At 46.2% G+C, this 16,658-nt stretch overlaps 1 protein-coding gene across 8 annotated transcripts in view; it reads left to right on the top strand.

Moving 5' to 3' along the window:
* cacna2d2a (calcium channel, voltage-dependent, alpha 2/delta subunit 2a) overlaps positions 1 to 16,658 on the top strand; it is a 1,382,174-nt gene that overhangs the window by 1,220,335 nt on the left and 145,181 nt on the right. For 7 of the 8 annotated variants that reach the window (XM_068051351.1, XM_068051350.1, XM_068051349.1 and 4 more), the window contains one exon: positions 11,471 to 11,542. In XM_068051351.1, coding sequence (XP_067907452.1) covers positions 11,471 to 11,542 — 72 coding nt within the window. Of the gene's footprint in view, positions 1 to 3,792; positions 3,818 to 11,470; positions 11,543 to 16,658 lie in introns of those variants that run through there. The other variant, XM_068051355.1, reaches the window with a different exon arrangement.

Below are 16,658 nucleotides of genomic sequence, written 5' to 3'. Positions count from 1 at the left end.
TGTGAGGGTGCTGGAAAAGATGCACATTTCTTTTGGGCTATGAACATAAAGCTGGCCATTTAGCCCAGCAGTTCCCTGCCAGTGGTTATGTTACTCGTGCGTCTTCCCATCCATTCCCATTTAATCCTGCCTACTACTATCACCAGTTGTGTTCACAGCAAGAGCATTCACACTTCTGCTACCACTGGACACGGCATGCTTGCTTCTTTTAGTGCTCAGTCACTTCTTGCTGAATGTTCCCCAAGTGCTTGACCCCTTTGGACGCCCTCTCTGCTTGACAGGCAGCAACTGGCAATTGCGGAGTCTCACAAGGCTCTGCATGGTTGTTTCAACGTCGGATGGGGAAACAGGTGGCTGTGTGCCCTGATGGGTGTAGGAGCAGGTGACTGTGTAACTGAGCAGCAAGGAGAGGGTACCGCAGGTAGGGGAAGTGGAGATTTGAACAGGCAGGCATATGTATGGTCCATCAGATCATTAGGCCAGGGGGTGAGACGCTCAGGATCCATGGTTTGTGACACGTGACTGATGTCCAGCGCGCAGCCACCTCAATCCGAAGGTGCTTCCGGGCAATTGTTGGGCATAGTAAATGGCTCCATCTCATCAGCCAGTCCTTGCTGCCAGCGGAGAGTCTGTTGCCGCAGCCAGTCCCGTCTCCTCATGAATGCTGCCGTTCCACTCTGCAGAACGGCCTGTTGTAGCTGGTACAATTGACCTGAAAGCAAGCGGTATTTTTCATTGTGGTTGAGGGGCCTTGGCTGTTCCTCTGTAATCACAATGGCAGCAGCCATGCCTGTCGTCGTTGGTGTCTGAGATGCACGCCAGCGACAATTGGGGGCGAGCCTGTCCAAAGGCAGACCCAGATGCCTCTGCACAACAACAGCATGTTTGCAGGGCAACAAAGTCTGAATGGAGAAGATGCAGCTGCAGGTAGCCTGGCCATCATGTATCTGCAGTGTGTACTGTTTGGCGCCAGAAATCACAGTCACTGTGCCTTCATCCTGCTACATGCGGTGGCCCAGACAATGGAAATGTTTTCAGAGCAACTCACAACAGGGACTGGAGAACATGCGGTGGCCCAGACAATGGAAATGTTTTCAGAGCAACTCACAACAGGGACTGGAGAACATGCGGTGGCCCAGACAATGGAAATGTTTTCAGAGCAACTCACAACAGGGACTGGAGAACATGCGGTGGCCCAGACAATGGAAATGTTTTCAGAGCAACTTACAAAGGCAGAGCAACTTACCTTGGAACAATCTCCTGTGTCAAATAAAAATGAAGCAAGTCTCCAAAACGAATAAATAATTCAGATAAAATGTGAGAAAATGCCCGATGAAACCTCCCCTCCTTCCACTTTCAAAAACTCGCGCCGAAGCTTTGACGCATGCGCAGAGGCCAAACTGGCGCGTCGGCGAGGAAGACGAAATAACGGGATGATGTCATCTGCGCATGCGCACAACGGTCCTGGCAGTTCGGACCGCAGCGCATGCGCAGTGATGAGGAGACTGTGTGCGCATGTGCGCACCGCGGCGCATCCTGATGACGTGTCCGATGAAGTAGCGTTGTCATGAATTACTTTGCTTTAATAAAGAGGACTTTGGAAGTGGTGCAGTAGTTAGCACCGCAGCCTCACAGCTCCAGCGACCCGGGTTCAGTTCTGGGTACTGCCTGTGTGGAGTTTGCAAGTTCTCCCTGTGACCGCATGGGTTTCTGCCGGGTACTCTGGTTTCCTCCCACAGCCAAAGACTTGCAGGTTGATAGGTAAATTGGCCATTGTAAATTGCCCCTAGTGTAGGTAGGTGGTCGGAGAATGGTGGGGATGTGGTAGGGAATATGGGATTAATGTAGGATTAGTATAAATGGGTGGTTGTTGGTCAGCACAGACTCGGTGGGCTGAAGGGCCTGTTTCAGTGCTGTATCTCTAAATAAATCAAAATAAATAATTCCCTGGTTTCTCTCTCTCACCTTTCCTAGGTAGGGGAGTGACATGTGCAATTTTACAATCTAAATGAACAGTTCTTTAATCAAGAGAGTTTTGGAAGATTATAGTTATAGAACCTGGGATGTTTTCACCTATTACCTTTAAAACTCTGAAAGGAAAACCATCAGGTCCGGGAGACTTCTCACTCTTTAGTGTCATTATTTTCTTCATTACTGTTGTTTTGCTTACATTAATTTTGGTGATTCCCTGTCCCTGATTCAATAAGACATTTCCTTGGGATACAACAACAGCAACGTGTATTCATATTGCGCTGTTAAAGTAATAAAATGTCCCAAAGCGTTTCACAGGAATGTTATAAAGCAAAATTTGACACCGAGCCACATAAGGCGATGCTAGGGCAGCTAACCAAAGGTTTAGTCAAACAGGTAGTTTTTAAGGAGTGTCTTAAAAGAGGAAAGAGAGGCATAGAGGTTTGTGGAAGGAATTCCAGTGCATAGGGCCCAGGGAACCAAAGGCACGACCACCAAAGGTGGTGCAATTAAAATCCGGGATAGTCAAGCGGCCAGAATTAGATGAGCGCAGATATCCAGGAGGGTTGTGGGGCTGCAGGATGCTAAAGAGGTAGGGAGGGGAAAGGCCATGGAGGGATTTGAAAACAAGGATGAGAATTTTAAAAATCAAGGGATGTCCTGCATGCTGACCTCTTCCTCAATTGTAAATAGTAACGCAATGTATTTATTCAATATGTCCACCATTTCGCCAGGCCTTTCAGAGTCCCCCCCGCCCCCCCAACCCCCCCAGCGCGATTCAACAGTGCTCTGGCAATTAACAGTCCGGCACCACGATCTCTGTCGCTCCAAGAGCTGCCGGCCAATCACAGGGCCAGCAGCTCAGTAGTGTTGGCAGCACAGGAAGCGGTGCCTACTGCTAGCAGTGCACCAGGCCTGACAGCAGGCACATCACTGGAGATGTGGAGAGAAGGCAAGCGAGGCCAATCTGGCCAACCCCATCAATGTGGGGGAGGGTGGGCGATGAATGCGGGGGGTGGGGGGGGTTGGTGTTATGGGAGGTGGGATGTTTGCCTGCAGGGGCCCTCTGTGAACCACAGGTTGCCCACGGAGGAGGCCAGCCCCCCTCAAAACCTGCAGGGAGGTTTCCTCATTTCACTGGGCAACTTCCCCACATAGGGGAGACTCCCCTCCCCCTGCTACTGGCTTAATTCCAGCGGTGGTGGGAAGAGGCCCTGAAGTGGCTAATAATTGGCCACTTAAGGGCCTTTCCTGCCCCTGACTTAATGTGATGGGAAGGCGACTGCTTCTCCGTCCCCACCTCCTGTTGCAATTCCATGGACCCTGCCCCCCTCATCTCCTAGCCAGTCTCCAGGAGGACCATTAAATCCAGCCCCCTCTTTACCTAATATAGATGTAAGAGATTTTTGTGTTAATTTTGAAATCCCTTGCAAGTTTCTTTTCATGCTCCCTTTTTGCAGCTGTTACTATCTATTTTGTCACCCTTTGCTGTCCTTTGTATCTCTCCCATTGACCTGGACCTGTGCTAATTTGTCCTTTTTTGTGTGCTTTTTCTTCTAGTTTTATGTTGTTTCTTACACCTTTAGTCACCCATGGCTGTTTTTTTTTGGCAAGTAGAATTCTTGCCCCTTGGGAATATAAACTGGTTGTGTGTCACATTACATTCTTTTTTGAACACCACCCTCAGATCTCTTATTTTATCTATCAACGGATTTGCCCAGTTAACTGAATATTGTTGAATGTGTCACAGCAACTTGCTTTGTTGAATGATAATTTTCTTTAATCCACTGACTGGAGATCTCTATTTATATTTGTTTAAAGAAATTTTGAAAAGAACAGATAAAAGATAGCTTTGCTAGCAGCTTAAGATGGCCACCTAATTTGCAACACTGTATCCTACCTTGCAAGATCTGTGAGGAGGGAGATGAAATGTCTGCTCATCCCAGCAAGAACCAAGATCCAGGAAGTTTAAGGGAACTGCTTGTTACTTTTCTTTTAGCAAGAATAAATACAGCTAACTACTGTGCTTGAATCACTGAGTGACTGTCATGAGACAAGCCCCTCCCCATGTGTGGTTTGAAGCTTGTGTTTCTCTGCAGCAGCAAGGAGAAGCATCTGGACTCTGTCACGTGCAGACCCAAGTTGGGGTCCCCCTCTTTCTCTCTCCAGTCCAGCTTGCAAGCTTCAAATCCTGCCTTTTGACTGACCACCTCTGCATGCATACTCCAGCTACAATCAGAAACCCCATTGAAGGAAATCATCTGCATCGCTGTCTCCAAGAGACCTACCAAACGAGTCATCTATCTCTTCAAACTAAAAGCCTCAGGACCACCAAATTCAGCTAGAAGCTAGCCAAATCACCAAACCCCACAGCCTGTATACCCCTTTTTTCTATGAACTCTAACTCGACCAATCTATCTTTCCCCTCTCCATAACCTATTTGTGTGTGTGTGAGAGAGAGTGAAAGTTGGCGTGTTGTTTATTATTTTCATTAGTTCGGTTTAGGTACATTAAAACTAACCGCTTTCTTTGTTAAACTCAAGAAAACCTGTCCAATTGGTTCTTGTTATGATCATAACAAGTAAGTAATCAAACACCTACTGAATTGGCTAGTACAGCCACTTTAAGAAAGAATTAAACCTGTTGTGGTCAAACAAGGAGAGGGAAAAGAGGGAAGCCCTTTGACCCCTCCTCACTTGACCATAACAAATGTCATATTTGACCAGCAGTTCTGCATTATGCAAGTGAATGCTGACTTTCATACCTTCATATTAAGGCAGCCCTCCATGGCAACATCACCTGGCTTAGAAATGCCGAGCTCTGGATGGGTCCTTGGAGATTAAGTCTCCCTTCTAGAGCCATAACTAATTCCAATTTGCTGTCCCAGGACTCCAGCACCACTATAACGAGACCCATTCTACCAGCAGAGCCATCCTAGAGTAAACTTTTGGAATTGTGAAGACATGCCTTAGGTGGGTGGATTGACTGAGATGAGGTGAAATTACTTCACTCAAACGGTTGTGAATCTTTGGAATTCTCTACCGCAGGGGGCTATGGATGTTCCATTGTTGAATACATTTAAGGCTGGGATAGACAGATTTTCGGTCTCTCAGGGAATCAACGGATCTGGCGAGCAGGCGGGAAGGTGGAGTTGAAGCCCAACCTGAGTCACAATTGTATTGAATGGCAGAGTATGCTCGATGGGCCATATGGTCTACTCCTGCTCCTATTTCTTGTGTTCTTGTGATTTGGGGGATCTTCTGTAATGTTTTCTGGCCTGGATCTCAAGCATTATGGTGGTGTGCTATCTGTTGCACAACCTTGTCTGACAAAGTAGCTTGATTACAGAGACCCTGGGATGGGATGTGGGAGGGGTGGTGGGGTGTACAAAGGCACCAGGGACAGCAGGGGAATCAACCTGAAGAGGATGTGGAGAACAACCCCATTGGCAACTGCAGAGCCCTTCTCTGGATTGTTGTATCTGGCTGCTGTATAAAGAGTCTTTTCCTTGCTGCAACAAATACAACATCATCTACAGTCACTTGTCTGTAAATAATAATTCATGATGCTGCCATTTATGTCAAAGCCATGACCAACCTTGCCAAAAACAATATGCTACCAATAACTTTAATTATAACTCATTGTATGTGTGTGTCTATTTGTGTGTGTGTGTGTGTATGTATGTGTTGGTGACCTGGCTCAAAGAAGGGCAGAACTGGGTACTAAATGTTCCTGGATTAGGAAAGAAAGGAAAGGAAGGAAAGTGGGAGGGATGGCAGTTTTAATGAAGGAGAATATTGCAGTGATGGAGAGAGAGGATGACCCAGAGGGGTCAAGGATAGAATCTATTTGGCTCTAGAGTTGAGGAACAAAAAAGGTGCAATTATATTTCTCAGTATAGTCTACAGGCTGCCAACTAGAAGGAAAAATAAAGAGGAACAAATTTGCAAGGAAATGACAGAGAGCTGCCAGAATGATAGAGTGTTTATAATGTGTGACTTTAATTATCCGAATATGGACTGAGTAGAAGTGTATGGGACAGAGAGGGGAAAAAGGTACTTGTGTGTGTTCAGGAGAATTTTCTACTGCAGTATGTTTACACTGCTAGACCTGGTTCTTGGGAATGAGGTGGGTCAAGTGGATCAAGTGTCAGTTGGGGAACATTTAGGGGACAGTGATCATTGTATCATCAGTTTTAGGTTGGCTATGGAAAGGGACAAGGAATAATCCAAAGTAAGAATAATGAACTGGGAGAAAGCCAACTTCAATGGCATAAGAACGGATCTGACCCAGATAAATTGGTAACAAAGGTTGACAGGCAAAACGGTAACAGAACAATGGGCTGCCTTTAAAGAAGAGATAGTTCCGGCAGAGTCAAGGTATATTCCCATGAAGGAAAAAGGTAGGGCAAACAAATCCAGAGCTCCCTGGATGACAGAAGAAAAATTCAGGTGAAGAAGAAAATGGGTGCTTATGACAAATGGATAAGACAAACGAAGACCAGGCTGAATATAGAATATTCAGAGAGGAAGTGAAAGAACAAATAAGGGCAGCAAAGAGAGAGTATGAAAAGAGACTGGCAGCTAATATCAAAGGGAATCCAAAAGTCTTCTCGGCATATAAATAGTAAAAGGGTGGTAAAAGGAGGAGTGGGACCAATGAGGGACCAAAAGGGATTTGCACATGGAGGCGGGGACATAGCTAAGGTATTAAATGAATACTTTGCAGGTTAATTAGGGAAAGCCAGCACAGATTTGTGATGGGCAAATCATGCTGGAGATTTTTGATGAGGTAACAGAGGAGGGTAATGCTGTTGATGTGGTGTACATGGACTTCCAAAAAGCATTTGATAATGTGCCGCACAACAGACTTGTGAGCAAAGTTATAGCTCATGGAATAAAAGGGACAGTAGCAACATGGATACGAAATTGGCTGAGTGACAGGAAACAGAGTGTAATGGATGTTTTTCAGACTGGAGGAAGCTTTGTAGTGGAGTTCCCCAAGGGTCAGTGTTAGGACCCTTGCTGTTCCTGAACTATATGAATGACCTAGACCTTGATGTACAGGGCACAGTTTCAAAATTTGCAGATGATACAAAACTTGGAAATATTGTGAGCTGTGAGGAGGATAGTGTAGAACTTCAAAAAGACATAGGTTGGTGGAATGGGTGAACAAGTGTCAGATGAAATTTAATGCACCGAAGTGTAAAGTGATACATTTTGGTAGGAAGAACTCAGAGAGACAATATAAAATAAAGGCAATTCCAAAGGGGGTGCAGGAGCAGAGGGACCTGGGTGTATATGTGTATAAATCATTGAAGGTTGTAGGATGAATTGAAAGAGTGGTTAATAAAGCATGCGGCATCCTAGGCTTCATTATTAGGGGCACAGAGTACAAAAGAAAGGAAGTTATGTTAAACGTGTACAGAACACTGATTCGGCCTCAACTGGAGTATTGTGTCCAGTTCTGGGCGCCACACTTTAGGAAAGAACAAAGAACAAGAACAAAGAACAATACAGCACAGCAACAGGCCATTCGGCCCTCCAAGCCTGCGCCGATCTTGATGCCTGCCTAAGCAAACACCTTCTGCACTTCCGGGGCCCATATCCCTCGATTCCCTTCCGATTCATGCATTTGTCAAGATGTCTCTTAAACGTCGCTATTGTATCTGCTTCCACCACCTCCCCTGGCAGCAAGTTCCAAGCACTCACATCCCTCTGTGTAAAAAACTTGCCTCGCACATCCCCTCTAAACTTTGCCCCTCTCACCTTAAACCTATGTCCCCTAGTAACTGACTCTTCCACCCTGGGAAAAAGCTTCTGACTATCCACTCTGTCCATGCCGCTCATAACTTTGTAAACCTCTATCATGTCGCCCCTCCACCTCTGTCGTTCCAGTGAAAACAATCCGAGTTTTTCCAACCTCTCCTCATAGCTAATGCCCTCCAGACCAGGCAACATCCTGGGAAACCTCCTCTGTACCCTCTCCAAAGCCTCCACGTCCTCTGGTAGTGTGGCGACCAGAATTGCACGCAACATTCTAAGTGTGGCCTAACTAAAGTTCTGTACAGCTGCAACATGACTTGCCAATTTTTATACTCTCTGCCCTGACCGATGAAGGCAAGCAGGCCATTTGCCTTCTTGACTACCTTATCCACCTGCGTTGCCACTGTCAGTGACCTGTGGACCTGTACGCCCAGATCTCGCTGCCTGTCAATACTCCTAAGGGTTCTGCCATTTACTGTATACCTCCCACCTGCATTAGACCTTCCAAAATGCATTACCTCACATTTGTCCGGATTAAACTCCATCTGCCATTTCTCCGCCCAAGTCTCCAACCGATCTATATCCTGCTGTATCCTCTGACAATCCTCATCATTATCCGCAACTCCACCAACCTTTGTGCTGTCCGCAAACTTACTAATCAGACCAGCTACATTTTCCTCCAAATCATTTATATATACTACAAACAGCAAAGGTCCCAGCACTGATCCCTGCGGAACACCACTAGTCACAACACTCCATTCAGAAAAACACCCATCCACTGATACCCTCTGTCTTCTATGACCGAGCCAGTTCTGTATCCATCTTTCCAGCACACCCCTGATCCCGTGTGACTTCACCTTTTGTACCAGTCTGCCATGCGGGATCTTGTCAAAGGCTTTACTAAAGTCCATATAGATAACATCCACTGCCGTTCCTTCATCAATCATCTTTGTCACTTCCTCAAAAAAATCAATCAAATTAGTAAGACACGACCTCCCCTTCACAAAACCATGCTGTCTCTCGCTAATAAGTTCGTTTGTTTCCAAATGGGAGTAAATCCTGTCCCGAATAATCCTCTCTAATAGTTTCCCTACCACTGACGTAAGGCTCACCGGCTTATAATTTCCTGGATTATCCTTGCCACCCTTCTTAAACAAAGGAACAACATTGGCTATTCTCCAGTCCTCTGGGACCTCACCTGTCGCCAATGAGGATGCAAAGATTTCTGTCAAGGCCCCAGCAATTTCCTCCCTTGCCTCCCTCAGTATTCTAGGGTTGATCCCATCAGGCCCTGGGGAATTATCTACCTTAATGCTTTGCAAGACACCCAACACCTCCTCCTTTTTGATAATGAGATGACTGAGACTATCTGCACTCCCTTGCCTAGGCTCATCATCCACCAAGTCCTTCTCTTTGGTGAATACTGATGCAAAGTACTCATTTAGTACCTCGCCCATTTCCTCTGGCTCCACACATAGATTCCCATCTCTGTCCTTGAGTGGGCCAACCCTTTCCCTGGTTACCCTCTTGCTCTTTATATACATATAAAAAGCCTTGGGATTTTCCTTAATCCTGTTTGTCAATGACTTTTCATGACCCCTTTTAGCCCTCCTAACTCCTTGCTTAAGATCCTTCCTACTGTCTTTATATTCCTCAAGTGCTTCGTCTGTTCCTCGCCTTCCAGCCCTTTTTCTTTTTGACAAGGCTCACAATATCCCGCGTTATCCAAGCTTCCCGAAACTTGCCAAACTTGTCTTTCTTCCTCACAGGAGCATGCTGGTCCTGGATTCTAATCAGCTGACGTTTGAAAGACTCTCCCCACATGTCAGATGTTGATTTACCCTCAAACAGCTGCCCCCAATCTAAATTCTTCAGTTCCTGCCTAATATTGTTATAATTAGCCTTCCCCCAATTTAGCACCTTCACCCGAGGACTACTCTTATCCTTATCCACAAGTACCTTAAAACTTATGGAATTATGGTCACTGCTCCCGAAATGCTCCCCCACTGAAACTTCGACCACCTGGCTGGGCTCATTCCCCAATACCAGGTCCAGAATGGCCCCATCCCTAGTTGGACTATCTACATACTGTTTCAAGAAGCCCTCCTGGATGCTCCTCACAAATTCTGCCCCATCCAAGCCCCTAGCACTAAGTGCGCCCCAGTCAATATAGGGGAGGTTAAAATCACCCACCACCACAACCCTGTTACCTTTACATCTTTCCAAAATCTGTCTACATATCTGCTCCTCTACCTCCCGCTGGCTGTTGGGAGGCCTGTAGTAAACCCCCAACATCATGACTGCACCCTTCCCATACCTGAGCTCCACCCATATTGCCTCGCTGCATGACCCCTCTGAGGTGTCCTGTCGCAGTACAGCTGTGATATTCTCCTTAACCAGTCATGCAACTCCCCAAAGATGTGAAGGCATTAGGGGGTATGCAGAAAAATATCACGAGACCGGTTCCAGAGATGAGGAACTGCAGTTACGTGGATAGATTCGGGAAGATGGGACTGTTTTCCTTAGAGAAGAGAAGGTTGAGAGAAAATTAGAGGTGTTCAAAATCATGAGGGCTCTGGACAGAGTAGATAGGGAAAAACTGTTTGCATTGGTGGAGGGATCGAGAACAAGAGGGGACAGATTTGAGGTAATTGGCAAAAGAAGCAATGGCGACCTGAGGAAAAAGGTTTTCGTGCAGCGAGTGGTTAGGATCTGGAATGCACTACTTGAGAGTCTGGTGGAAGCATGTTCAATTGAGGAATTCAAGAGGGAATTGGATTGTTGTCTGAAAAGGAAGAAGGTGCAGGGCTACAGGGAGAAGGCCGGGTAGTGGCACTAGATAAATTACTCATATGGAGAGCCAGCACAGACACGACGGGCTGTAACAATTCTGTGATGCTGTGTGTATGTGTGTGCACATTTGTATATGTACATCTGTGTGTATGCATTACTTATAACAACAGTCCTTCCCCTTGGCATTAGTGGGTGAGTGGCAGCAAGTAGAAATTGTAGAAATAATCTGACTGGATTCTCCAGATGGCTGAGTTATTCTTTGAGGTCAGGAGGTCCCAGGCAAGTTAGCTTATCTCAGCAGGACTGGTACAATTGGCCTCAGTGTCTCTAGACTAGGGAGGGAAAATCAGACAAGATTCCCACATCTGATCACTATGCAATGATCCTTGCTGCAAGTGTGGAGATTGCATGAGGAAATTATGGTTTAGCTGTGATCACTCCCACACACCATGGTTAGACATCCTGTTGGCACTTATTGTCTGTGCGAATAAACGACTTACAGGAGGTACCAAAGGATGATCCTCAGCACTAATTTTACCCCAGTCTAATGATGCTCATTCACTGAGCAATGGAAGGTGGCCCTCCCTAACCCTGGGTAATGGGAAGTTGGGTGTACAAGGCAAAGCCCAGACAATTCTATGAAGTGAGGGGGAGGTGAAGTGCTCCTGCATTTGCTGACTTGTATCACGATTAACAGCAATTATTAACCACTCTCTGGTCAATATACATAAACATATATGGACAAATTGAAAACCCTGCTTTCTGCTAACTATATGAGTGTTCACACATTGGAAAGTAGCCAACTCCTTGGGGCAGAAAATTAGGAAATTGAGATCTAGGTAAACAGAGATCATCACCCTGACCAATAGTTCGCAAAACAGTTGACTGGCTGAGAGATGTTAATGCAACTTATTTCACCATCCTCTATTATTTATTTTCAGGATCTGTTATGCGTGCTAATTGATGACGGAGGTTTCTTGATCATGTCCAACCAGCCTGAACACTGGAGCCAGGTAACACGACACTGCATTGAATGTTGCACCTTGATCAGATCATCAAACACTGAATGTGGTGCATCACAGCCTGCACTAACACCAGTCCTGTTGTTAAAATGCAGCCTTGCCGCCTACTGATGGCATCTATGACCAGCATAACTCTGGTACTATCCAAGTATGTCATAATATAGGTACAGACTCCTTAAATTACAATATATAATATATATAATTAATTACAAGTACAGGAAAAACACATTTCCAGTCTATTTCACTTATTTTTTTGTCTATTACACACTTACGACTGTCACTGCCATCAAAACCTGTGAGCAAAGGCAATCATTTGACACAGGAACCAGAAAGTCTGTAACCTGAGCAAACATGCTTTAAAAAAAGGTGGAAAGACAGTGTCGGGAGCTAAAGATCTGAAGAGTAATTAAATTCTGACCTCACCCAATTTTCTTACTAACTGTTAGATTTTGTGCCTTAAACATAGAACATAGAACATAGAAAATACAGCACAGAACAGGCCCTTCGGCCCACGATGTTGTGCCGATCCTTTGTCCTCTGTCAAGGACAATTTAATCTATACCCCATCATTCTCCTTTATCCATATACCTATCTAAAAGCCGTTTGAAAGTCCCTAAAGTTTCTGACTCAACAACTTCCCCAGGCAAGGCATTCCATGCCCCGACCACTCTCTGGGTAAAGAACCTTCCCCTGACATCCCCCTTATATCTCCCACCCTTCACCTTAAATTTATGACCCCTTGTAACGCTTTGCTCCACCCGGGGAAAAAGTTTCTGACTGTCTACCCTATCTATTCCCCTGATCATCTTATAAACCTCTATCATGTCACCCCTCATCCTTCTCCGTTCTAATGAGAAGAGGCCTAGAATGTTCAGCCTTTCCTCGTAAGACTTATTCTCCATTCCAGGCAACATCCTGGTAAATCTCCTCTGCACCCTCTCCAAGGCTTCCACATCCTTCCTAAAATGAGGCGACCAGAACTGCACACAGTACTCCAAATGAGGCCTTACCAAGGTCCTGTACAGCTGCATCATCACCTCACGGCTCTTAAATTCAATCCCTCTGCTAATGAACGCTAACACCCCATATGCCTTCTTCACAGCCCTATCCACTTGAGTTGCAACTTTCAACGATCTATGCACATAGACCCCAAGGTCTCTCTGCTCCTCCACATGCCCAAGAACCCTACCGTTAACCCAGTATTTTGCATTCGTGTGTTTGTCCTTCCAAAATGGACGACCTCACACTTTTCAGGGTTAAACTCCATCTGCCACTTTTCAGCCCAGCACTGCAACCTATCCAAGTCCCTTTGCAGACGACAATAGCCCTCCTCGGTATCCACAACTCCACCAACCTTTGTATCATCTGCAAATTTACTGACCCACCCTTCGACTTCCTCATCCAAGTCGTTAATAAAAATCACAAACAGGAGAGGACCCAGAACTGATCCCTGTGGCACGCCACTGGTAACTGGGCTCCAGGCTGAGTATTTACCATCTAAGACCACTCTCTGCCTTCTATCAGTTAGCCAATTCTTAATCCAACTGGCCACATTCCCCACTATCCCATGCCTCCTGACTTTCTCCATAAGTCTACCATGGGGGACCTTATCAAATGCCTTACTAAAATCCATGTACACCACATCCACTGGTTTACCCTCATCCACTTGCTTGGTCACCTGCTCAAAGAATTCAATCAGGCTTGTGAGGCAAGACCTACCCCTCACAAAACCGTGCTGACTGTCCCGAATCAAGCAGTGTCTTTCCAGATGCTCAGAAATCCTATCCCTCAGCACCTTTTCCATCAACTTGCCTACCACCGAAGTAAGACTAACTGGCCTGTAATTCCCAGGGTTGTTCCTATTTCCTTTCTTGAACAGGGGCACAACATTTGCCACCCTCCAATCACCTGGTACCACCCCCGTCAACAGAGAAGATGAAAAGATCATTGCCAGCGGCTCTGCAATTTCATCCCTTGCTTCCCATAACATCCTTGGATATACCCCGTCAGGCCCGGGAGACTTGTCTATCTTCAAGTTATTCAAAAACCCCAACACATCTTCCCTCCTAACGAGCACTTCCTCGAGCTTACCAGTCTGTTTCACACCGTCCTCTTCAGTAATACACCCCTTCTCATTCGTAAATACCGAAGAGAAGTACTCATTCAAAACCTCACTTATCTCTTCCGGCTCAACACACAGTCTCCCGCTATTGTCCTTGACCGGACCTACGGTCCCCCTAGTCATCCTCATATTTCTGACATACGCGTAAAAGGCCTTGGGGTTTTCTTTTATCCTACCCGCCAAGCATTTTTCATGCCCTCTCTTAGCTCTCCTAATCCCTTTCTTCAGATCCTTCCTGGCCATCTTGTATCCCTCCAGAGCTATGCCTGTGCCCTTTTTCCTCAACCTTATATACGCATCCTTCTTCTTCCTAACAAGACTCTCAACCTCTCTTGTCAACCACGGTTCCCTCACATGACCATCCCTTCCCTGTCTGACAGGGACATGCTTATCAATGGCCCCTACTATCTGCTCCTTGAAAAAGTTCCACATTTCGACCGTGCCCTTCCCTGCCAGCATATGCTCCCAACTTATGCTCCTCAGTTCCTGCCTGACAGCATCATATCTACCCTTCCCCCAATTGTAAACCTTGCCCTGTTGCACATACCTATCCCTCTCCATTACCACAGTGAATGCTACAGAATTGTGATCACTATCTCCAAAGTGCTCGCCCACCAACAGCTCTATCACTTGCCCTGGTTCATTACCTAGTACCAAATCCAATATTGCCTCCCCTCTGGTCGGGCAGTCTACATACTGAGTCAGAAAAGCTTCCTGGACATACTGCACAAACACTACCCCATCCAAACTATTCGATCTAAAGAGTTGCCAATCAATATTTGGGAAGTTGAAATCCCCCATAATTACTACCCTGTGACTTCTGCTCCTTTCCAAAATCTGTTTCCCAATCTGCTCTTCCACCTCCCTGCTGCTATTGGGGGGCCGATAGAAAACTCCCATCAAGGTGACTGCTCCTTTCCTGTTCCTGACCTCAACCCACAGTGCCTCAGTCGGCAGATCCTCCTCGAAAATTCTTTCAGCAGTTGTTACACTATTTCTAACTAACAATGCCACCCCCCCACCTCTTTTACCACCATTCCTAATCTTATGAAAACATCTATAACCAGGTACCTCCAAGAACCATTCCTCCCCCTCACCTATCCACGTTTCAGTGATGGCCACAACATCGTAGTCCCAAGTGCCCATCCACGCCTTCAATTCACTCACCTTATTCCTGATGCTTCTTGCGTTGAAGTATACGCACTTTAACCCTTCTCCGTGCCCATCTGTCCTCTGCGACAGTGCTACCTTCCCCAATACCTCACTACACTCTTTGTCTTTCTGAGTGGACCCACTGGTCCCTGGACTACAAGTCCGGTTCCCATCACAATTTGTCCTTGACAACAGATTAATCCACTATGGACCACAGTCTTTGTAAAACAGTGTATAATCTGACTTACTGTGAATGATTCCCATGGCAGCTGCTAATAATTACCACTGATATCAAAGTGCAAATATCACATTGCAGAGGTCACATTTTGTTATAGATACAACCCAGCCATGAGAAACAGAGAAAATGAGCCTGATATTTATAAGCAATTACAGCCTTCATAGCTGCTGCTAACTTTGCATATTTGGAGCAGTGGCCTTCAAGGGACAGGCCAGGCTAGCAGCTAAACATCACAACCATGGTCCAAACCTCAAACATCACAACCATGTTAAGGGCGGCACAGTGGCGCAGTGGTTAGCACCGCAGCCTCACAGCTCCAGGGACCCGGGTTCGATTCCGGGTACTGCCTGTGTGGAGTTTGCAAGTTCTCCCTGTGTCTGCGTGGGTTTTCTCCGGGTGCTCCGGTTTCCTCCCACAAGCCAAAAAGACTTGCAGGTTGATAGGTAAATTGGCCATTATAAATTGTCACTAGTATAGGTAGGTGGTAGGGAAATATAGGGACAGGTGGGGATGTTTGGTAGGAATATGGGATTAGTGTAGGATTAGTATAAATGGGTGGTTGATGTTCGGCACAGACTCGGTGGGCCGAAGGGCCTGTTTCAGTGCTGTATCTCTAATCTAATCTAATCATCACAACCGTGGTCCAAACCCCAAACATCACAAACATGGTCCAAACCCCAAACATCACAACCGTGTTCCAAACCCCAAACATCACATCCATGGTCCAAACCCCAAACATCACAACCGTGGTCCAAACCCCAAACATCACAAACATGGTCCAAACCCCAAACATCACAACCGTGTTCCAAACCCCAAACATCACATCCATGGTCCAAACCCCAAACATCACAACCGTAGTCCAAACCCCAAACATCACAAACATGGTCCAAACCCCAAACATCACAACCATGGTCCAAACCTCAAACATCACAACCATGGTCCAAACCCCAAACATCACAACCATGGTCCAAACCTCAAACATCACAACCGTGTTCCAAACCCCAAACATCACAACCGTGGTCCAAACCCCAAACATCACATCCGTGGTCCAAACCCCAAACATCACAACCGTGGTCCAAACCCCAAACATCACATCCATGGTCCAAACCCCAAACATCACATCCATGGTCCAAACCCCAAACATCACAACCGTGTTCCAAACCCCAAACATCACATCCATGGTCCAAACCCCAAACATCACATCCATGGTCCAAACCCCAAACATCACAACCATGTTCCAAACCCCAAACATCACATCCATGGTCCAAACCCCAAACATCACAACCGTGGTCCAAACCCCAAACATCACAACCATGTTCCAAACCCCAAACATCACATCCATGGTCCAAACCCCAAACATCACAACCGTGTTCCAAACCCCAAACATCACAACCGTGTTCCAAACCCCAAACATCACATCCATGGTCCAAACCCCAAACATCACAACCATGTTCCAAACCCCAAACATCACATCCATGGTCCAAACCCCAAACATCACAACCGTGTTCCAAACCCCAAACATCACAACCGTGTTCCAAACCCCAAACATCACATCCATGGTCCAAACCCCAAACATCACATCCATGGTCCAAACC

Source organism: Heterodontus francisci, chromosome 19 (assembly GCF_036365525.1).
Source record: "Heterodontus francisci isolate sHetFra1 chromosome 19, sHetFra1.hap1, whole genome shotgun sequence".
Classification (NCBI taxonomy): domain Eukaryota; kingdom Metazoa; phylum Chordata; class Chondrichthyes; order Heterodontiformes; family Heterodontidae; genus Heterodontus; species Heterodontus francisci.
The sequence above is the reverse complement of the archived record's forward strand: the minus strand, read 5'-3'. Positions and strand labels throughout refer to the sequence as shown.